At 53.3% G+C, this 24,231-nt stretch overlaps 1 protein-coding gene across 15 annotated transcripts in view; it reads right to left on the minus strand.

Annotated features, from left to right (window-relative positions):
* The window catches only part of cacna1ab (calcium channel, voltage-dependent, P/Q type, alpha 1A subunit, b), a 38,398-nt gene that overhangs the window by 11,970 nt on the left and 2,197 nt on the right, over positions 1-24,231 (minus strand). For 3 of the 15 annotated variants that reach the window (XM_037247848.1, XM_037247832.1, XM_037247919.1), the window contains exons 3-40: positions 20,866-20,971; positions 20,665-20,804; positions 17,752-17,843; positions 17,530-17,682; positions 17,262-17,449; positions 16,777-16,880; positions 16,590-16,705; positions 16,459-16,506; positions 16,313-16,378; positions 15,830-16,027; positions 15,639-15,751; positions 15,460-15,572; positions 15,132-15,263; positions 14,983-15,055; positions 14,698-14,818; positions 14,515-14,582; positions 14,341-14,447; positions 13,908-14,064; positions 13,142-13,689; positions 12,735-13,045; positions 12,529-12,661; positions 12,332-12,461; positions 12,194-12,253; positions 11,983-12,089; positions 10,408-10,419; positions 9,664-9,763; positions 9,346-9,506; positions 9,124-9,261; positions 8,851-9,052; positions 8,614-8,778; positions 8,048-8,158; positions 7,735-7,818; positions 5,587-5,703; positions 5,448-5,513; positions 5,271-5,368; positions 5,039-5,189; positions 4,759-4,886; positions 3,773-3,869 (exon numbers count right to left, since the gene is read on the minus strand). In XM_037247848.1, coding sequence (XP_037103743.1) covers positions 3,773-3,869; positions 4,759-4,886; positions 5,039-5,189; positions 5,271-5,368; positions 5,448-5,513; positions 5,587-5,703; positions 7,735-7,818; positions 8,048-8,158; positions 8,614-8,778; positions 8,851-9,052; positions 9,124-9,261; positions 9,346-9,506; positions 9,664-9,763; positions 10,408-10,419; positions 11,983-12,089; positions 12,194-12,253; positions 12,332-12,461; positions 12,529-12,661; positions 12,735-13,045; positions 13,142-13,689; positions 13,908-14,064; positions 14,341-14,447; positions 14,515-14,582; positions 14,698-14,818; positions 14,983-15,055; positions 15,132-15,263; positions 15,460-15,572; positions 15,639-15,751; positions 15,830-16,027; positions 16,313-16,378; positions 16,459-16,506; positions 16,590-16,705; positions 16,777-16,880; positions 17,262-17,449; positions 17,530-17,682; positions 17,752-17,843; positions 20,665-20,804; positions 20,866-20,971 — 5,014 coding nt within the window. Of the gene's footprint in view, positions 1-2,331; positions 2,429-3,772; positions 3,870-4,758; positions 4,887-5,038; positions 5,190-5,270; positions 5,369-5,447; positions 5,514-5,586; positions 5,704-7,734; positions 7,819-8,047; positions 8,159-8,613; positions 8,779-8,850; positions 9,053-9,123; positions 9,262-9,345; positions 9,507-9,663; positions 9,764-10,407; positions 10,420-11,982; positions 12,090-12,193; positions 12,254-12,331; positions 12,462-12,528; positions 12,662-12,734; positions 13,046-13,141; positions 13,690-13,907; positions 14,065-14,340; positions 14,448-14,514; positions 14,583-14,697; positions 14,819-14,982; positions 15,056-15,131; positions 15,264-15,459; positions 15,573-15,638; positions 15,752-15,829; positions 16,028-16,312; positions 16,379-16,458; positions 16,507-16,589; positions 16,706-16,776; positions 16,881-17,261; positions 17,450-17,529; positions 17,683-17,751; positions 17,844-20,664; positions 20,805-20,865; positions 20,972-24,231 lie in introns of all 15 variants that reach the window. The other 12 variants (XM_037247883.1, XM_037247866.1, XM_037247928.1 and 9 more) reach the window with 8 other exon arrangements.

Here is a 24,231-nt window from a genome sequence, read left to right on the forward strand (position 1 = left end):
AGTCAAGATCTCTCTTAATGCAAGACGGGTGGGTGTCAAAAAAGGGGGTGTCCGAGTTAAAAAGGAAACAAAACAAAAACATTGGTGTTGTGTTACATCCTACCAAGAAGACGGACAAAAACAAGAGAAAATCATAGCAATGATTTGATGTTCTTTGTGTTTTTCGCCATCAAGGACCCTTTTGTTGAATCGTCACGGCAATCGGTACTTTGCCCAAGTTCGGGCCACACGCACCAAAAAAAAATCCCGCGAGAAGAGTATCTATTCAGTACATTATTTTTTGGGTGGGGGGGGTAAAAAAGTTACGAAAGGAATTTGACAAAGGAAACGAGAAGGAATGACATTGTCAAGGGAAAAGGAAGGAGGGGTCATGAGATGTACTTGTGGGCAAAAAAAGGGGACGGAGGGTGAAGATGGCCTCGAGCGTTGCGACAACACCAAAGGGAGAGCAGGAAAGTGCACGTGTCAAGAGCCCAGGACGGGGGGGGGGGAAAAAAAAAAAGGACAGAGCAAGACGAGACCGAACGACACTCAAGTCAAACCGTGAAACCGGCCGAGGCTTTCTGACGGGTCGCTCAGAACCACAGCCACAGCTGAAAAACTCGAATGCCATCCATGGCCGACGTGGAAACGTGGACCGGATGGACTCGGTCCGCAAAGATGGAGTGAGGAGGGCCAAAACTAAGATGACGGGACCAAAGGCCATCGAGTGGAGGAAGCGCAAAAACGTCAAGTGGCCCAGATGGGACGACGGACAAGTGTTCACTGACGTCTGCTCCGATACGCGAGGTGGCATCGAGTCCGGTGGCGAAGACGCCCCCCGGTGCGGACCTACAGCAAAGGTTTTGCCCGCGCGGGCGGCTATTGCGATAAATTTCTGGCTAGCTCCAACACATTTGGTCGTTTGGAGTATGCGCTGGATCTAAATCTCGACGCGACTTGCCGGGTCAAATCCTTGGCCCGATGCGCCGACTGGCCACACTAAGCTTGCGTGCCAACCGCTTGACCCCATCTTCTGAAACCAGGCCAAATGGACACCTTGCTGCTCCAAAGCACAAAGTCTCAACTTCCCCCAGGCTCGCTCAAAACAACAAAACAACCGAGACCAGAATGTGTCAAGTGTGTGTGTGTGTGTGCACGATTAGCGCCATCCATCCACAGGAACCAGAGAGCCAGAGGGCCGAAGCCAGGCGCACTTTGCCGCTCCTTCTGCACCCGCATCGTCAGCATGGAGCGTTGCCGTGGAAACTTGGAATTGTTGCTTGTCAATCAATGGAAGGTGCGTGTGCGCGTGGTTACATTTGCGTCCGTGCAGGTTGCAGATGGACCGGCGAAGCTCCCCATCTCTGTTCCCTCGCTCCTGCGGCCTGACGGCGGGGCTGGCAGGTGACACCAAAATAACAAACCAAAAAAACAAGAATGATCCAGAGCCCCGGACGTGACGCCGGCAAGGGAAGGATTCGATTGTGGCTGCGAATGACGACTCGTGCGTGCGTGCGCAGGAAATGCAAAACGGCGAGGACCTTGGCGACTGACTGCACTCTCTTGGAGCCAAGACGTCTTGAGTTGAATAAGATTTGATCGTTTTGTCATCACTCTTGCTGAGAGAGACGCTTTGAAGGAGCTAAGTTTAGCCTGGGTCGTTAGTGGAAATTCACCTGCATTTGGGTTTTTTTTTCTCGCTCTAAATCAAATGATTTGTTTTGAAATGGGATTGAACAGGCTGCAAATCTGCGTTGGAACTCTCAACTTTTCTGGAGGTGTTTCCTTGCTGCGGTGCCGCAGAGGTGAGTAGGTCCGCCCTTCCTGTGTGAAGTTTGCATGTTCCCCTCCGAGCCTGCGGGGCTCCTCCCCCGCCCCAAATTGCCCGCGAGTGCAAACGCTTGTTTCAGGCCAACCTCGTGAGGAGAAGCGCTTTGGAGGATGGATGGATGGATTTCATGTGCACCTTATTCATTGGCGTCAATTTGTAATTTGTGGCCACAAATGAGTACTTGGTGCTCTTCCAGTTTCTCATTGTGTGGGCACAAAGTAGCACGTTAGGCACACGTGAGCTATAGAGCGGCCACAATTCAACTTTTCGCCTTCCTCGTCACGTCTGGGGCTCGCCATTCAAGTCAAATCAAGTCCGCAAATAATAAAATATCCACAAAGTCCACCGTCACACGTCACTGCAACCACAGAAGCCGCAGCCGGCCGCCCGGCCGGCGCCCTCCGATCCCACGGCAACAGAGGACAGCGCGCACCACCACCACCACCAGCACCACAACCACCGACCACAGAGGGAGGACAGGAAGTGGAAGGACGTAAAGGAGGGGAGGGCCAGTCTACCTTATAGGCGACCCGGGCGGGACACCTCTTCCCGAGGCCTAGCGGCGGACACATGTGTCTTAGCATCTGATACATGTCTGTGTAAGTGATCCGGCCGCTACACACACATTCACGCATGCACGCACACACACGCACACACACACGCACACACACACACACACACACAATCACCCCGACAGACAAGGACAAACAATGCCGGGGGGTCAAAAGGATGAAGGGGGGGACAAAGAGGTGAGGAAGAAGGCAAAGCAAAAGGACACAAGGGAAGGAAAGAGGGAAACAAACATACACAAAGGTTATTGTTGTTGTTTGTCGCCGTGGTGATGAGCGTGCAGTTGGTTGCTATGGCGAGGGGAGGAGAGGAGGAAAAGGATGAGAGGAGGGAAAAAGAGGAGGAAGAGTTTGGCGTGTCCTTGGGGCTCCTTTTCCACACTTGGCTACAAGTGAATGGCAGCACAAACAAAGCAGGTGTCTTGGCTATTTACGTTTTGGGTTTGGATGTTTACGTCTGCTACTTGCTATTTGTTAGCGTGCTAATGCTAACGCTAAACGGGTTTGTCTTCTCTGTGGGCCGAGTAGCCCGGCCTGTGGTCCAGCTTGCCTGTATTGGGTTGCATTCCAGACCAGCACAGTTTCAAAATTCCTACAGTCTTAGTTCGTGCGAATGCAACACTCGCATAGCCTAGCCACAATGCTAATGCGGCTAAAACACGAGACGTTAAAAAAAAAAAAAAAAGTCCATTTCAACTTTAAAACATCAAATTAACAAATACCGTCGATCCACTGATGTGTAGGGCCCGGCTACATTCCTTGATTAGCAAATTTGGCCCAACTGAATTTGTAATTGAATATAGAAATAGCGCATAGCATCACATAGTCTGATTAGCGGCGCATTTGGTGCGTGTTCTTTGTTTTCCCGTTTCCATGTTTAGTTTTACAGCGCTAACTTAGCACTACCAATATAGAGCACCTAGAAGAACGAATTATGCGTCAGAACGCTGCTAACCGCTAACACGGCTAGCACTTTGCCCTCTTTGCCTGCATCTCTGAGCTAACCAACCAAAATGGATGAATGATGCATGTCACCCCATCCGCCCCCCCCCCCCAACGCTGCCCAGGCAAAAATCAGACAGCAGGCAGAAATGAAAGAAACTAAATGACATTTTCTTGCCGGTTATGTCAAAACATCACCCCCGCCCGCCGACAACAGCGAGTGCAGTGCACCATCGCATGCTTGTGTGTGTCAACAAGTGACCCCCCCCCCACGCAGTCCCCCACCCCTGAAAAACCACAAATAGATGGCGAGATGAAAACAAGTGAGTGAAAAGAAAACCCATCATTCATTCCAGTCTGTTGAAAAGGAAAAAGACGAGCGAGCAGGTTGCGTTTCTTAAGAAGTTGCTTTCATGGGGGGAGGAGGGGGGGGGGGTGCAGTCCAAACCTTGCAGGCCACCCTATGTGGGCATTTCTTGCCAAGGCCCAGGGGAGGGGAGATAACTCGCAATAAACTGTACATATCCTTATAATGTATGCGCCCACTGCAAGAAAGATACAAGGGAGGGAGGTTAGGTGCACATCACAAGAAGAGGAAAGAAAGAGCATTCATTCACAGCTCCAACCAGGGAGCGTGGAAGATCAATGCCTTCCTCACAAACCACCCAAAGAAGGGGGAGGGGGCTGGGGTGGGGGGGGGGGGGAACATTCATTTCATGTCTCAACGTTAACATGGAACAAGAAGAGATCCCACAGCGCCGGCCGGCCGGCCGGCCGGGGAGGAAGGAAAAGCTCATTCTTGCCTGAACGCGGCTAATGCTAAAGGCTAACTTCTGACTTACCTGGGGAGGGTGCAATCCTCTCATTCTTGATGTTTTCAAAATGATACTAACGCAGATGCAGGCTCAGGATTTAAGGCACGAGCACTTCTTGACTCGTTTTCATGACAGTATTCAGAGAGGCCGATAATGCCGCCACCAAGCCAAACAATCGCCGAAGCAATCGCTGAAGGTTCTGGATGGGGCCGTGCGGCGCGTTCACAAGGTCTTTTGAGACCTTGACAAAAATCAGCAATAACGAGCAGGAGATTTGGAAAGAAATCAACTCCAAAAGAGTCGTTTCGGCTGGTCACGAGGCCTGTCCGCATCGTCATTTAGGACCAGCGAGGGCCCGTTTCAAATCGGCTAACTATTACGCAGCTACTTTACATCCATGAACATGTTACAATAACGACGTTCAAACACTTATTTTTAAAAATATGCAGCAAAATCTTTCAAATATTTATTATCATATAATGTTATGCTAACGTTTTGGCTCATGGCTGCAACATTTGTTTATACTGCGACATAAGCTACTTGTTGTTGACACAGACCTATACGCTAGCTCATCTTAGCATCTTCATTTGTTTTGTTTTGGGTCAACGGCTCGACTCACCAGGCGGCGGGGTCGTACTCGGCCCAAATCCTTACGTACTCGTCCAGGTGGTGCGGCCCCAGGATGGACGAGTCTCTGGTCAGGTACTCAAAGTTGTCCATGATGACAGCCACAAAGAGATTGAGCATCTGCACACATCGCGGCTCATGAGCGCCACCTTCCGCACGCCATTATTCTCCCCCCCCCTAAGCGGCTAATTTTGGGTAAACTTGTTTTTTTCAAGCCTTTCTTGGATTGACGTCGTTTACAACCAATTTTGGATGTTGCGTGTGGCGCTCACCAGGAAGGAGCAGAGGAAGATGAAGGAGACAAAGTAGGTGTAAGCGAAGGTGCTGCCGCATTCGGGCTCCGTGTTGCCCGAGGCCGGGTCGCACTCTTTGCCTCCGAGACACGACAGCATGATTTCGTGCCAGGCCTCGCCCGTGGCGCTCCTGCACGGCCAACCAATCAGCGGTCGCAAAGCCGAGCGCTGCGCGCGAGCGTTGCACGCAAGCACGCGCCGCAAAGGCCACCTGAAGAGCAGCATGAGGGCCATGACGAAGGTCCTGAAGTTGTTGTGATGGTCGATGGCGCTTTCGCCCTCCTCCTCCAGGGCCAGGTTGCCAAACAACTACACGTACAAGCTTTCATCAGCGGCCGGCCGTTGGTTGGTTAGCATTGGCTTCGCGCTTACGTCTTTACGGGCTCACCTGCATGCCGATGATGGCGTAGATGAAGAAGAGCATGGCGATGAGGAGGCACACGTACGGCAAAGCCTGCAAAGTCGAGGTCCGCACGCGTCGGTCACCGCCGGCCAAAGGCTCGCTGTCGCCGCCACGGCTCGCTTACCTTGAAGGACTGCACGAAGGTCCACAGTAGGATGCGGATGGTCTCGCCTTGGCGCAGCAGCTTGATGAGGCGAGCCGCCCGGAACAGGCGCAGAACGCTCAAGTTGATGAAATTGTTCTAGGAGAAGAAGGAGGCCAGTCAGCGTGCAAACTCACTGGATGAGCTTAAAAAAAAAAAAAAAAAAGAGAACGCTGGGGGGGGGGATTTGGGGACAGCCACAGAGGACGCGAGGGAGGCTTTGAGAAGAGAGAGAGGAACAAAAGGCGTCAAACAAAATAAAGGTTATCATCCAATCTGGTACAGGAGATTTAAATTTTTTTTTTTGGGGGGGGGGGGCAAATGCACTGATCTCGGAGGGACAAGCAGGCCACACAAGATGGAGGAAGGAACATCTCGAGATGCCAGCGAATGCCACGGCCGCAAGGGAGGGAGGGAGGAAGGAAGGAAGGGAGCCCCATGCAGGAATTTGGATTAAAGCGTTCCATAAAACATGCTAGCCATGCTAAGCAAAGGCCATTTTTCACTTTTAATGTCTCAGCGACAAAAAAGTCAACGTCAAAGATTTTTGGGGAACAATTCACTTTGTCTAGTTAAGGTGACGTTTTGTTTTTGTTTCTGTTTTTTTTGTCGTGGAATTTGCACGTCTTTTTCCCCGGCATGTAAACTTTTGTATTTGCGCAACGTACGACCTTTTTTTCTCACGTGTTGCTTTTGTACTTTTCAACGTTTTTCCGCTATACCTCATGACTTATGAGACACCTTTTTTTCATAGCATGAGGTTTTCGCAGTGGGCAATTTCATTCTCGTAGGATTTCCGACCGACTCTTTTGTTGAATGTTTGTTTTTGCAAGACTGTCATAGTGTTCCAACAACTTTGGGCGTAATATTCAACAATTATTCTCGGAATGTGACATTTTGCCTACTTTGTAACGTTAATCTCGCAATGTTTCTAATCTATTTGCCGTTATTTATCCTGCGCTTAATATTGAGAAATTCTCCTTTCTGTCATAATAGTAGGGCATTTTTTTTCCCCCCCCTTGCAAAGCGACAAACCCTTATGTGGTGGACTTTTGTGTTGGATGAAACAAACGTTTTTGGAGAGTTTCTCGTAATATTTCCTTTTTCTTTTAAGCTTGAATTCCGATTCTCTACATTTATCATCTCGTGCAGTTTCCTCCAGGCAGCGCATGCAGAGGGTTACCGGGCCGGGTCGGGGAGAGGGCACGCCCAATGAGGATGCAGAGGAAGCTTTGAGAGATAAATTACAAACCAACCAGAGTCTACATGTGCGATGATGTCGAGGGATGAATGGGAAGGAAGTCGGGGGGAAATATATATTTATACAGATTGATAGATAGATATATATTTAGTTGTTGTGTGAGGCGATTGGGGCACGGGCACATTACAACACGTGACATCATCATCATCATCCTCCTCCTCATCGCCAGCAACACAGATGAAGGACAACACGATGAAGGGTTTCATAGTGCATTTTCCGGGGGAGGGGGTAAAATTGTTTTATCAGAGAAGTTCAAGAAAGACATGAAGGCGGAGAAGAAGAACAGCGAGTCATTCGTAAGGCTGGAAAACGTCACCGTGGCAACAAGACAACACGTTAGCAGGGTCCTCGGCAGGGAATCGCCCACGACAACTCACTTTTTAGCTTAGCTCTAGCCGAATCAAGTTGTCTGTCCGCAGTGCTACCGTGAGCGCTAATGGTCATATGCGCTAGTCTTGCTAGCGCTGCTGCTGCTGCTGCTGCTGCAACATCATGTCAAAGTAGCACTTTGGCGACTTGATTTGACGTCATATTACGAGACATTACATCTAATACTGTGAAAACAAGATTTTGTAATGCTATATTTACTAGTTAGCTCGCACTTATTTACATTGAAGTTATGAGACTTTTCATCGATGGGAAAGAGAAAGTGACTGTTATGAATACATAAAGAATACAAAAGGATGTTATTCTCACCATATTTGATGAAACGTATACGTATTATTTGAGAGTGGACACCAAAGAGGGACTCCAAACGGCATAGTCCACAATTATGACGCTTCTGTCTAAACTTGGCGGACAACCATTCACCATTCACACAAACGACGACATAACAAAGGCACACTTTCCAGCTATTTTCGCCCACTTACCCCTAATTTGGTCACCAGAATGTCCGTGATGCTTCCGAGCACGGAGACAAAGTCAAAAATGTTCCAGGCGTCTCTGAAGAAATTCTGTTTTGGACAAAGGGGCATGTTAGTAGTCATCCAAAGACTGCTGTTGCCATGGAAACAAGGCAAGGAACAGGGGATGTCAGTTGGCGTGCGCATGTCGGGGGTTTTCGGGGACATGGTGAACACGCTCCAGATCTGTCTACCAAAATAAACCGGCCTCATGAATCAGTGATGAGAGCCGAGATGCGAGTGTGTGTGTGTGTGTGCGCGCGCGCGCTTGCGTGTCTACCAGAGGGCCGAAAGCGACGAGCTTCAGGATGGACTCCAGGAAGAAGAAAGTGGTGAAGACGATGTTGAGGTTCTGCAGGACGTCGTCGTACGTTTCTGAGGCGCCGTCAAACTGTACGCGCGGGGTAGCAGATTAGTTTAGCAGATTAGCATAGCCTAGCGCCACAAAGTGGATGCAGCAGTTTGAAGAAAAGAACTGAAATGCTGCTGATCCGTTGCAGCCCCAGCCCCGTCCAGTCCAATGTACTTGATAAAAACAGACAATAATTGAATTGATGAAGTGTTTTTGTCAACTCCTCCCAGCAAATCATTACAGTTGTTCTTCACAGAGGATAAATAATACACGACTGCGAGTAGCGTTTATATTGTCGATCGACATAGCTTTGTTGCCTCCCTCGAGGGTCGTAGCGTTACAACATGGGTACTTTTTAACGTAAGCATGAAGCTAGTGGACTGCTGGCTAGGCTAGGCTGGGCTGGGCTGGGCTAGGCTAGGCTAGGTGTTTGTTTAAAATTCTTTTGATTTTAAGTCTGGATTTTTTTCACTGCGGCGGCGGCGGGGACCGACCTTCATCATGAGGACGATGGTGTTGAGCGCGATGAGCGCCATGATGCTGTACTCGAAAGGGGTGGACACCACAAACTGCCACATGCGGTACTGGAAGCTGAGCTTGTTCTTGGGCATGTGGCGAGTCAGGGGCTTGGCGTTGATGGCGAAATCGATGCAGGCCCTCTGGAGGGAAGAACAAGTGTGAAGCTCACCGCACCGCACCGTGCCGCGCCGATTCCGCGTCCTTGTCCTCACCTCGTTCTTCTCTAAGCTGTAGTCCTCCATCATCTTATCGCCCTGCTCTTGGAAGGTGATGATGATGAGCGCCACGAAGATGTTGACGAAGAAGAAGGGGAAGACCACAAAGTAGACCACGTAAAAGATGGACATCTCCATGCGGTAACCTGGGCTGGGACCCTGGTTCTCAAAGGTGGAGTCCACAGAGGCCTTCAACACCCTGCGCAAAAGAGCCAGACGGCGAGTCCCAAAGAAAGCTCGTGGCAAAATAAACAATAGCGTTGCACTCACTGCGGCCAGCCTTCTCCGGTGGAGACGGTGAAGAGCGTGAGCAGGGCCCAGGCCACGTTGTCGTAGTGAAAATTGTACTTCTTCCACTCCCGCTTCTGAGCCCGGACCTCGTCCCTGTCGTACATGAGGAACTCGCCCCTGCGCGGGGACAGCGCAGCAACGTGAGCGCGCGCGCACGAGACGGCGAGCGGCGGCGAGTCGCGCGGCTCGGCTGGCTGCCACCTGCAGTCGCGCTCAAACTCTTTGGACACGTCGGTGCAATAGAAGAAGCGGCCCTTGAACAGCTGCACGGCCACCACGGCGAAGATGAACATGAAGAGCATGTAGACGATCAGGATGTTCAGGACGTTCTTCAGAGAGTTCACCACGCAGTCAAACACGGCCTGCGGAGACGAACGAACGAACGAGCGAGAGAGCGAGAGAGCGAGACAACAGCGGCAAAGGTTATTTTTTGTTGCGTCAATATTTTTTGTATTTAATTGCTGTTTAAAACGGATTCATAGACAGATGAATGGTGAATTTGTGTATTGAGAGCATTACCTTGAGCTTGGGGAGTCTTTTGATGGTCTTGAGAGGACGCAGAACCCGTAGCACTCGCAGCGACTTGATGGTGCTGATGTCTTTGCCCTTACTGCTCCCTCTACAGGCCAGACGGGGAACAACAGCAATGTTACCACTTTGAAACAAAAAACAGCTCTTGTAGCGCAGAGCAAGTCAAAGTCAAACATGAAACGGCACACGTTTCATGGAAATCATCATCAGCCAGCCCATGTCCACAGGCATCTCCCGGCAGAGTGCCAGGCCAAACCTCTTTCTTTCTTTTGCAAGAATCCAAAAGGTTCTTCTGTGAGCCAACGCGCGGCGGGCGTCTGCGGTCATGCCATGCACACGCACGCGCGTGTGGCATGGCATGCCGTCGCCAACGCCGATGCAAAGCCGAACGACAGGCGGTCGAGGTGGCGCTCCGTTCCGGGGCTCCGGATGCCAACAAACTGACGACAACACGTTGGAGTCGCCGTCTGTCCCGACACGGAGCTTTGGGTTCTACTCCACACGACGGGAAGCTCGGCTCGCGGTCCGGATCACCAAATCATTCCTGGAATGGCGTCTTGGTCAACGTTTTGGCCAATTTCAAGCATCGAGTAAAAAAAAAAATATATTTTCTCTCCAGCACGTCAGGGGCCCAAATGCTGCTTTTCGGCAAGCAGAAGAACACAGAAAGAAAGAAAGAGCGAGAAGCCACAGTGTTCCCGTTCCGCAGGGAGACGAGGAGGAAAACTTTACCGGGTGCTGCTCCTGCGATGGCGGTTAGGGATCGGAGGAGGACACAAAACGGCACACAAGACGAGAAAAGATTGAAAGAGCACCGGAGCCACACACAAAAGCTCTCTTCAATTGTTTTTCATGCGCCCAATGGAAAGCACTTGGCGATGCCAGATGGCCGCTTTTCTTATTTGACCATTGTATATCTTTGCTCCTTGCCAAAGTTAAGGTCAAAGGTGGCCAGCTGGCTGCAATTCAAAGAATACATACGAGAGCACTTCTTTCTTACACGACCCGTTTTTTCTCCCACAACACGATTTCAGTGAGTCCTTCTCAGCGCACTGAAATTGAAAGAGCCATCACCATTTTGAGCTTCCAGGAACTAGTGTGCTCCAAAATCTCCCATTTTTTGAGCTTCTCCTAGCAAAAGTGGTATTTCTGAAAGGATAGCTTATTACTACGCTAATAAGAGTCCGCCCGGCTAGCAGCATGAGCTGCTAATTAGCACAGTCAAAAAAGGAGTGGACTGTTTTGTTTTGAATTGAAATGCATCATTAAAGAATCTGATTTGGGGCTTCCAGGAACTCGTGCGCTCCAAATCCTCCCATTCTTGGAGCTTCTTCTGTCAAAAGTGGCATTTCTGAAAGCATAGCTTATTGCTACGCTAATAAGAGTCTGCATGGCTAGCTGCATTAGCTGCTAATTGGTTTTTTTAATCCAAATGCAGGACAATATTGTTTTTTGGCGCAGCACAAGCCGAATAACATGGAAGGGTAGGAGGTCAGGGGCCAAATGGAGAAGTGAAGTCATGTCATGTGATGTCAATCAATGCAAAAAGAGAGAACGGGATGACTCACGGCCTGCTTGGCGGGAAAATCGTAGCGCCGTTGGAGGAAAGGGGGCGGGGGGGGGACAGTTTGGAGAGTGAGTCGTGGTTCCACGGAGTAGACACAAATTGTGAATGAAGAGGCTTAAGGCTCCCCCCTGAAGGTCTTGATGGCCAAACTCAAAGCACCTCTGCCAAGGCGTGTTTGTGTTTCATTTGCGAACAAGAGGTTTAACCAACTACAACAGAATTATGAAATATAATTCAATGCATTTTTTTCACTAAACGTCCTCGTATTTACTACACATCATGTGTTTTGTGTTTGTGACCTCTCCCTTGAGGTCTTTGCTAGTTTTGAAATGCAGAGTAATGCCCATTACCACCACCTGCAGGACTGGAGTGGAAATTGCAAAAATATGATTTTCTTTCTTTCGATTTTTTCCACACTAAAAAAAACATAGCTTGTCAATTAAACCTAAATTAACATTTGATTTGGGCAACTCAAGCCTTGGCAGAAGTCTGTGTGGTCTACACAAAATGATAACTGAAGGTGGCAGCGGAAAGAGAGAGAGACAGAGAGAGACAGCGAGAGAGAGAGACAGCGAGAGAGAGACAGAGCGAGAGCGCGCATTTGGAGGAGAAAGTGGATCAGTGTTGTGATGTGCTTCACCAAAGCATCAACCTTGGGCGGACATTTGAGGGCAGGGTGTGTGTGGCGTGCGGTGAACGTGACGGCGGGGGGAAAGGGGAGGGGGGAGGAAGTTACTTACGTGAAGGCGAAGGCCACCAGAGCACCACTAACCACTATAAAGTCCAGAATGTTCCACAAGTCGCGGAAGTAGGAGCCTTGATGGAGGAACAGGCCCAGAACCACCATCTGGAGCGCACACAGCACGTCCGGTGGTCGGTCGGCCGGTCGTCATGACAACGCAATCGCTTATGCTTGCAGGATAAAACGCAGGCAAAGCGGCATCGTTGTACCTTGATGAGCATTTCAAAAGTGAACACGCCGGTGAAGACGTAGTCAAAGTAGCGCAGCACCTGAGGACGGCGTGAAGGACAGGCACCAGTTAGATAGACGGCGAAATCGGCAAGCGGACTCGCGGCGCCGACGCTTACGTTGTTTTGCGGCGAGTCCGGCGACACCGGGTCCTCAGCCGCCAGCGCGATGCTACTCATGGCGATGACAGACAGGATGCTGAACTCAAAGTATTTGAGGGTGAGGATGTAGTGGCAGCACCTCCTGAAGCTGGAGAGGCCACCAAAGGTCAACAGGCGCCAGGCCCCGCCCACAAGACGTTTTGGCCGTCACTCACGGGTTGGTGGTGGACAAGATGAAGCAAGAGCTGAAAGGCGGCATGGGCTTGGGGCCGTCCTCGTCGCCGTCCTCGTCGCCGTTGTCCTTCTTCTCCTCGTTCTTCTTCGGTTCCGTGTTGGCGTTCTTGTTGACTGGGGGGGAGGGGGGGGAAGGGCGTTCGGGAGCGTTCTGTGGTTTGCGCGCACAGCAAAAACACATACTGACCTTGCAGGACGGCGTTGGTCGACGGGTAAGGGTAGACGGGCGGCAGGTCCACGCCGGTGTAGTCCGGCTTAGCCATGCTGCTGAGGATCAGGCTGTCCATGCTGCGCAGGAGGGCGTGGGTGTCGGCGGCGTCGCAGCGCTTGAGCGGGTTGTCGACGTGCTGCGGCCGACTGGCCAGCTTGCTGTTGTTGCGCAAGTTGTCCAGGTCCTCCTCGTCTTGCCGGATGGGCCGCGTGGTGGACAGGCTGGGACCGGCGCCCTGCTGCTCCCTGGCGGAACCCAGAGAAGGAGGCGACGGCGGCGGCGTCAGCCTGCATGCAAGCAATCACACGAGCCAATGGCTTTCAAGCGTCGCCAATCCAGCTCATCAAAAGTCATCAGAAAACAGCAAAGGTCCATCCACTGACTTTCTGGAGCGACGTCCTCCGCTTCTTTCCTGATTGGCGTGACGATGGCGCCTGGCCTTGCGGCCCTCGCTGTCTTCTCCGTCCGCCTGGGCTCCCTTGGACCCGCGCCTCCTGCCGGGCTCGCCCTTGCAGTGACGCCGGGCTCTGCGGTGCTCGTCGTTGCCCTCGCCGCAAGCCTCGCGGTTCCTGCGCCGGTGGCCCCGGTGGCCCCTGTGTCCGTGCCTCTCCTCCGGCCGCTGCCCCTCCCGGTTGCCGGCTTCTGGGCCCACCTCGTCCCCCGCCGCCGGTTGCTCCCGGTCGGGCGGTTCCGGCACCCTCTGGTGGTGATGGTGGTGGTGACGGTGGTGGTGATGATGATGGTGGTGGTGGTGGTGGGGGGCGGCGCGGTGGGTGCGGTCAAGGTCCTGCTGTCGGTATTCCTGGTCCAGGGGCAGCTGGCCTGGAGGAGTCTTGTTGGTGTTGTTGTTGCGGTTGTCCTGCGGGTTGACCACCAGGGGGCGGTCCAAGTGGGTTTTCACGTCTCCGCGGCCTTTCCGCGCAAATGACACCTGGGAGAGAAGTGCCAGATGGGATGAGAAAGCTGGTCCCGCCCACCTTGGGCTGTGTCCCACTTGATCTCATTGACTGCCAACGCGATCTTTGACGTCTAGAACCGTCAATGGCACCGAATGAGTTACTAAGAATGCAGCACTGACTTCCCATGTAGCATTTGGGCCCGAATTAGCTAGCTAGCTAGCTAGCGAGGCTTCGGGGATGGAGTCCTCACCTCGTCTCCCTCGCCTCCCACCTTCCAATCGTCCTGCTCCAGCTCGTTGTAAAGCGCCTCTCGGCTGGTCATCAGGTTCTGCCGGCGGATCTCGCTGGTGCGCTGCTCCCACACCGACTTGCCGCCCGGCTTGGCGTGATTCTTCTGCTGCTCTTTACTGCGGCGCACACGCATCCACATTTACGGACTCGACACGCGCAAAACGGCTCGGGGACGTTCGGCTGCGGGCTGAACTTTCAAGATGGACGTAGTACGTACGCCGTGAGCGTCAACACGAGTGGAAAGGAAAGGTTGTTTTGCTAGAAAAGACGAAGGCTCGTTTCGGGTTCGTCCGCAAGCGTCACCCCGGAGCCCAACATCCGAGAGTTGTCGGGCGGCAGTGGCGGCGGCGGCGAGCGAGCCCAGCCCGTGATGAGGCTACCCATCTACTCACGCGGCGATGGAGAGATTGGCGGCCGAAAGCGGGCTGACCTCGGCCACCTCTTTGGCCTTCTGCAGCGCCGTCTTCTGATTGGCCGCCTCCTCTTGCTCCTCCTCGTCCTGCCACGAGAAGCGTTTTGAGGCTGAGGCCGCCGTTTCGGAGCGCTCGCTGAGCGCTGCTGCTGACCTTGGTGAGCTCCTGAGCGTTGGCAAGGTTGTCCACGGCGATGGCCAAGAAGACGTTGAGCAGCGTGTCTGAGGTGCGCCGAGTTAGGGATCGCAACTCCCCAAAGACATTTCAAGCCCAGGGAGGGGCCGGTACGCCTTTTGTCGTGCGGCATTTGGCCCAAACGAAAAACAGAGCGGATACAGTTGCCGAAGAGGGTGAGGACGATGAAGAAAATGGAGAAGATCATCCCCTTGTCGTTGACGCCCCCTTGAGACTCGATGCCGTCGTACATGACCATGTTCCAGTCCTCTCCCGTCAGGATCTGCGCGACACACCCCAGAAGGTGTCACTCAAAGCGGGCTCCGCCTTCTGGGCCAGTCGAGGCTCCGCCCGCCCCAACTGCCCGCCCCCTCCCAGTTGGTTAGATGCTCAAATTTCACCGACAAGCTTACTTGAGGATTTTGTACGTCGGCCAAAGAGCCTTACCTGAAACACCGTCATGATGGCCGCCGCAAAAGTGTCAAAATTGGTGGGTGGCGTTCCATCTTCAAAGTTGAACCTGAGGAGGGCACAAGGCGGTCGGAAGAGGCCGCGTCAAAGCGAGCCCGCCGGCGCGTTTACGCGAGAGCACCGACTGTCCGCCGAAGAGCTGCATGCCCAGCAGGGCGAAGACCACGATGAAGAGAAAGAGGAGGAAGAGCAAGCTGACGATGGACTTCATGGAATTGAGCAGGGACACCACCAGGTTGCGCAGCGGAGCCCAGTACCTGAACAAAAAGCAACAAAGGAGACCCGGAGCGAGTTCACGAGCAGAGACAAAGGCGGGCGGGACAGGACCCAGAAACCACTGCGAGGAACCACAAGCAGTTCGGAACTTACAGAACCTCACCAGAACCCAAATGTCTGCTTGATCCTGAACTTTGAGATCCTAATCAAAGCACAAGCTGTGAGGTGTCCACTCACTTGGTGACCTTGAAGATTCTCAAAAGTCTCAGCGCTCGCAAGACGCTGATCCCGAAAGACGTGCCTGGCTTGATGGTGGCCCATATCACCTCAAAGATGCTGCCCATGATCACCTGCGTGCAAATAGCAGTGCTTACAATGGGTGTGTGCGGCGTGCGTGTGCCTGCGCGCGCTCTCACCACACAATCAAAGCAGTTGAAGGAGGAGTGGAAGTAGGGCTGAATGCCAAGCCCGTACATCTTGATCAGCATCTCAGACATGAACAAACCCAGGAAAATAAACTCTGCATAGACTGCACGGGGAGAAAAGGACATTTTGTCGACGGCCAGCGGAAGCCAGAAGGCCGCCCGCCGCTGGGTCGACAACTCACACAGGAAGTCGGAGAGCAGCTCGGGCTGGTCGTAGTGCACGGCCGCCACGCACATGGTGTTGAGGCCCACCAGGCACAGGACGGTCCAGTAGAAGGCTTGCGTCTTGACCATCTTGCGGATGAAGAAGCGCAGACGTTTCTCCTTCTTGCCGTAGCCCGAGCCGTCTTTGCCGCTCTTGATGCTGGAGCGGGCGAAGCCTGAGCAACACGGCCCGTCGCCCGTTAGTCCGGACGGAGCAGCCGGCCTTCCTGCTGTCTGTCTGTCTGTCTCTCAGTCTGTCTGTCTCTCAGTCTGTCTGTCTGTCTGTCTGTCTGTCTGTCTGTCTGTCTGTCTGTCTGTCTGTCTGTCTGTCTGTCTGTCTGTCTGTCTGTCTCTGTCTCTGTCTCTGTCTCTGTCTCTGTCTCTGTCTGCCTGCCTGCCTGCCTGCCTGCCTGCCTGCCTGCCTGCCTGCCTGCCTGCGTGCGTCTGTCTGTCTGTCTCACCTTCCTCGGCGTTGAGCAGCTCCGTCTTGTTGTTCTTGGACTTCATGGGCGGGCGGCGGCGGGAACCTAGCACAGCAGAGCAGAGCAGAGCGCTGGTTCACACGGTCTCTTCCCGCACGCGGCGCAACGCCACGAGCGCGAGTCACCGTCGAAGCTGCCGGCGCCGCCGTCCTCCTCGGCCAGGATCACCTCCTCTGCGAAGGAAGGAGCGAGCGGGCGAGAGGTCAGAGAGGGTCGGCGGCGTGGCGGCGTTTGGCTGGCACGGCGCGCCACTGACCCGCTTTGCAGATCCACTCCAGATAGCCGTTGAGCTCGCGCTCGATCTGCTGCTGCCGCCGCAGCTTGAGGAACTCGCTGCGGTTCTCCACGCGTTCTCGCTCTTTGGCAAACTCGCTGGGCTCGGCGGGAAGCGAGCGCACGTTAAGCGCCGCCAGTCGGGCCGGCTACGAAGAGGCGAGGCCTACCCGGAGAGGACGCCCAGCACCAGGTTGAGCATGAAGAAAGAGCCGATGATGATGAGCGGGATGTAGTACATCCAGTTCCAGGCGCTGCCCTCCACGTCGTTGCTCTGAGCAAAACATGCTTCGTTGAGAGACAACACGTGGGCCAAACGGAAGCCAAAACCGCTCGACCCGACTTGTCCAGAAAAATCCAATCGAAACGACCCGATTCCGGCGCGATCAAATCCACCCGAGGATCGTTGGCCCCGATTCTGTCTTTTTGGGCCCGATCGTCAGGGTGGTCCTTTTCCCTCGTTCGGGTTCTGCAGCGCCGAGCGCTATTAAACTTAAACCGAGGTCGGTCTCCATCCCTCAGAGCGTGAGATGCACGCGCTCGGGAAGAACGACTTCCATTTCATGAATGAGGTGGTGGTGGCGGCGGCGACGAAAAAAAGAAAGAAAAAAAAAAAAGAAGCAGTTTGGAGAATCAGCAGTTTGGTATCACTCACGTAGTAGAGCATCTCGGTCCAGCCCTCCATGGTGATGCACTGGAAGACGGTGAGGACGGCAAACAGGATGTTGTCAAACTGCGTGATGCCGTAGTTGGGCCCGATCCAGCCGTCGCGACAGGTGGTGCCGTTGGGGCACAGCCTGGACGGCAACTTGGAGCCGCACGGAACCTTGTCCACGATCTCACCTGGCCGCAAAAGGCAGAAAATGCATCAAACCCCGCGCCGCCGACCGATCTCCAGGATCGCCGAGCCGACCCAGGCTCACCCGTGAAGTCGTCGTAGCAGGTGGTGTGGAACTTGCCCATGTAGAACTCCAGGCCGATGATGGCGAACATCAGGATGGCCACGAAGAGCAGCAGGCCGATCTGCAGCAGCGGGATCATGGCCTTCATGATGGACTTGAGCACCACCTGCAGGCCTGGAGGACACACGGCACACAACGCGTCCAGCAGGAGGGAGCCTCCCATCCGACGCCAACGAGACTTACTGGGAATTCCCGACACCAGTTTGAGCGGCCGCAGCACCCGCACGGCTCGCAGCGTCCGCAGGTCGATGTAAGAGCGCAGAGACGATAAAATGCTGTTGAAAAAGATGACGACGGAATGATTTGCCATATTGCCATTGAATCCTGGTTGTCACCATTTGCAAACCTAAACAATAAATAAAGCTCGAATACAATTGACAATAGTTAGTCACTCCCTCGCTACCTTCCGTGGGTGGGCCAGGTCTCTCCCCGCTTCGTGTCTCCGTTGCCACGGCGACCATCGAGTCCTCTCCCCGCGTTTCCACGGTTACCGGCCTGCTCTTGAGTTACCACGGCAACGCGGCCCGGGCTCATTGATGGAATTTGCCCATCGCCGTGGCAACGACGACAGCAAGGAAGCGGGGTCCCCGAGCCGTGGATTTCTTTTTTCTCGAGTGGCCGGCCATCCCCGCTCGCTCCAGCCCCATTCTTCCGCCTGCACGCAGACTTCCAGTGTGTTGTGTGTCTCCCATGCACACGTACAGCAGATCAGGTAAGGTGTCATCACCTTGTGCCACGTGTGTGTAAACGTTGTGGGAGTGCCACGTGTCAACACAGTGTGAGCTTGTGTCATCACCTTGTTTCCGTGTGTCAACGTTGTGGGAGTAGCACGTGTCTCGGACTAACGTGAGCAGCGCATCCACATAGACACAATGGCTAACAAGGTCCAGAAATGAGTCTCATGCATTTCTTTTTTCAAAACTAAACACGCGGCAATCAACCGATGGGCTTGCCAACCGTTTGATGGCGCCCTTTGTGCTCCGCCGGCCGACCGGGACTGAAAGGAAGGAAGGAAGGAAGGAAGGAAGGAAGACTTGGGCGTGTCTTCACAAAGCTTTCACGGGGCGGAAGCACTCTGCCGCTCCCGACCGCATTCTCCGTCCTCTTCATTTTCTCACTCGGCCATTACTGCTGAGCTCAGCCCAGCGCAAACACACGCACGCACACACACACACACCTCCTGTCGTCAGCCTGTTCCCTAATGGAGACGTGGCCGAAGCGCCCCCTACTGTCGCTTTCAGAGTGAACGTAGGCGAGACAGGCAAAGTGATGCCACGCTAACAAGTCTCCAGAACCCGTGGCTGAAATTAAATAGAACCTCAGGGCATCCGGTTTTGATAGAGCTGGGGCATCAAGCTGGAAAAAGTTCCATCCAATCCAAGTTGAAACTCATCTCTTTTGTCTAATTGGGGCATTAAAGCTGGCTGATCATTTGGGAGGATTCTTTTCGGAGATTCTGTGGGTGGCAACGGCGCGCAGGCTCCAGAACAGGAAGCGTTGGCCCAAAAGTGGCAAGCTGGCCGTTTTGCGCAAACTGCAAGCTTTTAGCGGAGAGGGGAAGAGGAGCCGACTGGCGAGCAATAAAGCTAATTGAAGTGATGGCAAAGGAACAATTTCGGTTCTCGTCCTTTCTTCTCCTCCCTGACCTCATTTTGCCGGACGTCACGTCCCGGGCTACCGTAGCCACGGCAACCCCTCGGACGCAAGTTATTCACACTTTGGCCCGATGAAGGGTTAAGGATGTCCATTTTCGTTTGGCTGCCCACGTGAGAAACCCAGAAACCACGAGCCAACGGGCCGACCTCAACTTTAGGACATGCGAGACGCTGCCAATGAGCAAAAAGTTTGAGAATTGGGCCACACAAAGCCAGCAAAACATCACCCAAACACCAAATCCTAAAAAAACCTTGCCGGCTGCAACATTCTGAATAAACATGAAGGTCCATAAATTGGCCACGCGTAGGAAGTGTGCGACTGACTCCCTTTGGAGTGTGTGCGTGTGCGTGCATGTGTGTGTGTCAGGCTGGAGCTCACGAGGAGCAGGCAAAAGCAGGTTACTGCAGCACTCGCGCCCTCCCCCATCTTTGCCTGGCCTCCTTCCTCAGATGCTCTCCATCCATCACTGGCTCCTCCCCCCTTCCATCCTGTTCCATGCGCTCTTCCTCAGCCAGCCTCCTCTTCCTCGCAGTGTTATTTACGCGCTCGCTCCAGGGCCTGATTGTATCTTGAAATGGCTCCCGACGCAACGAAAAAGGTCGCAGTGCCCCCCCCCCCCTCGCTTTTAGCTTAGCCTAACTTAGCATCTTGCTCGTTCTACGCGGTCCAAGGAGTGCTTTTCGGAGGCGACGATCGTAAGCGCCGCCCCTCTCCCGTGTCCCCCTGGCCGAGTTGACATTTCACTTTGGCCCGGTGGACGCTTCCCGCGGCGCCGCTCAGATCACGCCGCTGAGGGGGCGTGTGCGCGTGCGTACACGCTGGGTCCTCATTAGAGGTGCGCGGCCCGGCCCGGCCCGGCCGGCCCGCCCGTCACGCTGTGTCAAAGCTATGCGGATGGATCCCCTGACAAATGTCGTTCCCTTCCACCATCCTACCCGCTTCTCTCCTGGGCCACCATATTTCGATCACGCAACAAAGACACACACTCGCGCAACAGAATCAAGATGGCAGGCAACGAAAGGAGCAATTCAAAGCACAAGAAAGAGGAAGAATGAAAAATGAGGAACTGGATAGGATTTCTTCTTCTTCTTCCCTTTTTTTTTTTTTTGCTCACTTTGGATGAGGAGCGTCTGGCCTCATATTGCTTTGACAGCATCCAAAGACGATACAAACATTTTGGATGAAACTGTCCAAAATTGAAGAAAACATTTCAAGTCTACAGTAGATTAGCAATTTCCAATCTTTTTGGAACTTTGACCAAGCGAGCGGTGGCAAAATCACGGCGACGCTTTCCGAATAGGGACACGTGCGCTCGACAGCAGGATTGTTTTTCGTTTTTTTTTTTTTGAAGTTCAAACCTAACAAAGAGAACAAACGCATGGAGTGGGGATACGACGGGCTGACTGACGCAAATGACCGCCTGGCATGGAGCCAACTCACCCGGTGAGCACCACCACAAAGTCCATGACGTTCCAGCCGTTGCGCAGGTACGAGCCCTTGTGCAGCGCAAAGCCCAGCGCCAGTATCTTGATGCCCGACTCGAAGCAGAAGATGGCGATGAAGTAGGGTTCCGTGTCCTCCTGCGGGGCGGGGGCAAGCGAGTCAAGGGCAGCCGCCTAGCAAAACGTTTGCGGGCCTTACCAGTCGCTCGGACAGCGGCGTCTTGTCGTCGTCGGGCAGGTGCTGCTCCAGTGCCAGCACGATGCAGTTGGCGATGATGGTGGTGAGGATCATCCACTCGAAAGGAGTGCCGCTCGGGTTAAGGGCAAAAACGCTTACGCGGGCAAGTTGGGGGTGAAGGAAGGACACTCGCCTTGCAGTCAGTCATCAACGGAAACATCTTTTGCTAGCTTTTTGCTGCCCCAGTCTACTCGTGCCGAGCGAGCGCATTTCACATTGTCCAGCAAATTCTGGGGCTCCAAAATGGTGGAGGCGCTACTGGACAAGACAAAGGTGCCAAACCAATCTCCAAACCACAATCAAAAGCAAAATGGCTGACTCCTGATCACAAATTCTTTTCCACACGAGCGCACAGAACCAGCATCCAAAAGTTTTGTTGTGACGTGTGGAAAATGTGCGAGTCTGTGCCTGAGTCATGGGCGCCGGAGGCGCTGGCGTGACTGGATACATCCAGACAGATCAAGTCTGCGCCTAATTGCTCAGTCATTAGCCTGTTAGCTTAGCACGCACGCGCGCGCGCGCGCACCAGACGTCGAGGTGACGCTGACCCGACGGCCCGGCCCGAGGATGTTTGACGTGACAGGATGAGACAGCTTAGATGCTAACAAGCGGGGCCAGGGCCAGATGAGAAGCTTGCGGTGGTCTTGATTTTCATTCCCTCCTTCAATCGCGTGTGCCTGCGCGACATGCTTGCTAGCTTGCTTTAGCATCAATTATTCACGAGCCACTCTGCTGGCCTAACAAGCTGCTGAAAGCGGGAGGTAACACAGCCGAGGCACTGCGACTTTCTTCATTCATGCCCTCCCTCCACCGCCGTAGTGTCCGCAAGAGATGGCCAGCGAGGACATCAGCACCTTGGACATTAGGCAGGCGGGCACGCACGCACGCACGCGCTCGCTCCACGTGCATGCATACAATGCCGCGGCGGTGACTCATCAAGCCAGTGAATCCGTCAAGCCTTTTGAAATTGTCTGCACACCCCGGTTCCTGCCAGGAAAACAGTCCATCCAACACCTTCCTATGAACTACAAGTGAAAAGAAAAATCTTTGAGATGGGAAAACAAAAACTATTTTGGAACCGTTCGTCTCGAGACTATTGGGTTCTCATAAAAAGCGTTTGGACGTCACGGGCGGCCGTTGTTGTTTTGTGCCATTTCCATGTCACTCATGCAAATAGGTCCAAACGTTTAGCACGCAAATCCAACATCCTTTTTGAAACATTTGGATCATGGCCAAAATGGCTGACTCGACCTGAGTCTTTGGGGGCGTGGTTTGTTCCAACTAGTGGCGCTACTCATGACAGACATGTTGACCAACGTTGCCAAGTGAAATTGGCTTCTCAATTTAAGAAAGAAAGAAAGAAAGAAAGAAAGAAAGAAAGTTAGCCTCCAGCTTCCGCAAAGAGCTCATCTGTTTTCGGCGCAAACGCAGAATCCCAACAAGCTTAAATGATTAAAGCTCTTAGCGTGTTGCTAACGCCTTTATCGCTCGAAGCTCTGCCATCCTCCCTCTTTTCATTTTTAATCCATTTTCCGCCAAGCTGGGTCGCCGTCATTCCGCTCGCTAACGTTAAATCCGCCTTACACGGGACGAGCCAGGGGCGAGCGGGAATCTCCGCCGGTCCCGCCTTGGTCATCTCGACGCTTCCCAGGTGAGCTCAAAATAATTAGGCCAAGTGTGCGGCTCCTCAGTCCAGAAGGATTTAAGAGTCTAATTATTGTTGGGGGTTTTTTCTCTTTGTGCAGCACATACAGTAGTTTCGAGCTCAAGGTTTTCTTAGTCTTTTGCACACAAAATGCGAAGGTGCTAATTGGTGGGGGAAAACAGTTGCACACAATAATGAGCAAAGCCAGACCTGAGAATTAAAAGTGCACGCGTGACGATGCAGGCAGGCAGGCAGGCAGGCAGGCCGGCCGGCCGGCAAAAGAACGGAGCCAATCGTTAAGAACGTCCGTAAGGCCGAGCGGCGGACGTATCGACGCTCGGAGCCCATCGCGCCGTAAAAGTCGTTGCTGAAAGCCCGGCGGCCGAGCGTTAACTAATTAAAGTGTCACTTATCCATCTTCTCCTTCCTCCCCTCGTCTTCATTTCATCCTCCTCAGCGTCTTTGCCCGCCGGGAGGCGGTCGTGATTGACAGCCTTGCTGACCTCAAACCCCCAGCCCAGCCCAGCCCAGCGAGTGACAGGGCCAATCCGCCGCCGTCTGGGCCAAGTGACACGTTAGCCTGAGTGGCGGAGCGCTGACGATGCAAACGGGCGGGCAATCGCAGCCTCTCGTGGGATTCTTTGCGTAACGCCATCAACCGCTGACTTGTTCCAACGTGACTTTTGGTCAAAATAATAAAACACGACCGATATGAGGACGTGCTTCTTTGAGGGGCGTGGCCTCGTGAGTCCCGTCGCACACTCAGGTCACCGCCATTGCGTACAGGAAGGATACGATTTTGTTGTTACCCATCACAAACTGAATGCGAAAAAACTTGTAATGATGTGACTGGAAAGGGATGCTCGGTGTCATAAAATAGCAGGCAACATTTGAACAAACGCACGTCCCAAACACACACACACACACACCAGCGTGTGCACCAGAGTGTAGTTTCCATAGCAACTGAGCCGATTAGTAACGGGAAACATCGTGACGGGATCATACGCGAGCGAGCAGGGTGCACCCGATGATGACACTTGGAGTGTGTGTGTGTTTGTATGCATTGCCCACTGGAGCGCAAACACACCAAATGTCTCCTTTGATATCTGCCAACATGCGCACACTGCGCGCGCACTCGTGCACACGCACACACACACACACACACACACACTCGTGTGGTTTAGCATAACCGTGTCGTTAGCATCTAGCTTAGCATGTAATAACTTGTTTGCTATGGCGCGTGATCTTTGTTTCGTTCCAGAGTCGAGGTGGTCGTCGCAATACACCAGAGGGTCGTGCCAGCTCAAGCCAGGCAGCCATGTTGCATTCACGCAGCAGCAGACATCAAGAAGATGGCGCTATTTCTCAACGGCGGCGCCGCGCCGCGCCAGGTTACGGGCCGCAACATCATCTGGAACTCCCTCAAGTCGCAAATCAACTTTCACATACAACTAATTACATTTTGTACTTTTCCCAGACGACAGAATGTTCCGACCGCTCCTGTCCTGACAATTAAATCGTTCTCTTTTTTTTTTTCCCACCGGGGCCGGGCAGCCGGCTGGCGGGCCGCTTCCTTATATGGTCACGAGTAATTAGAGAGCGGACTCATTTCCTCCCTCTCAGCACAGTGCTGACATCAGCACTCAAGCTCCGCCGTTGGCTCTGGGCTGGCACGCGCCCGC

The sequence above is a fragment of the Syngnathus acus genome, chromosome 1, assembly GCF_901709675.1.
Source record: "Syngnathus acus chromosome 1, fSynAcu1.2, whole genome shotgun sequence".
NCBI lineage: Eukaryota > Metazoa > Chordata > Actinopteri > Syngnathiformes > Syngnathidae > Syngnathus > Syngnathus acus.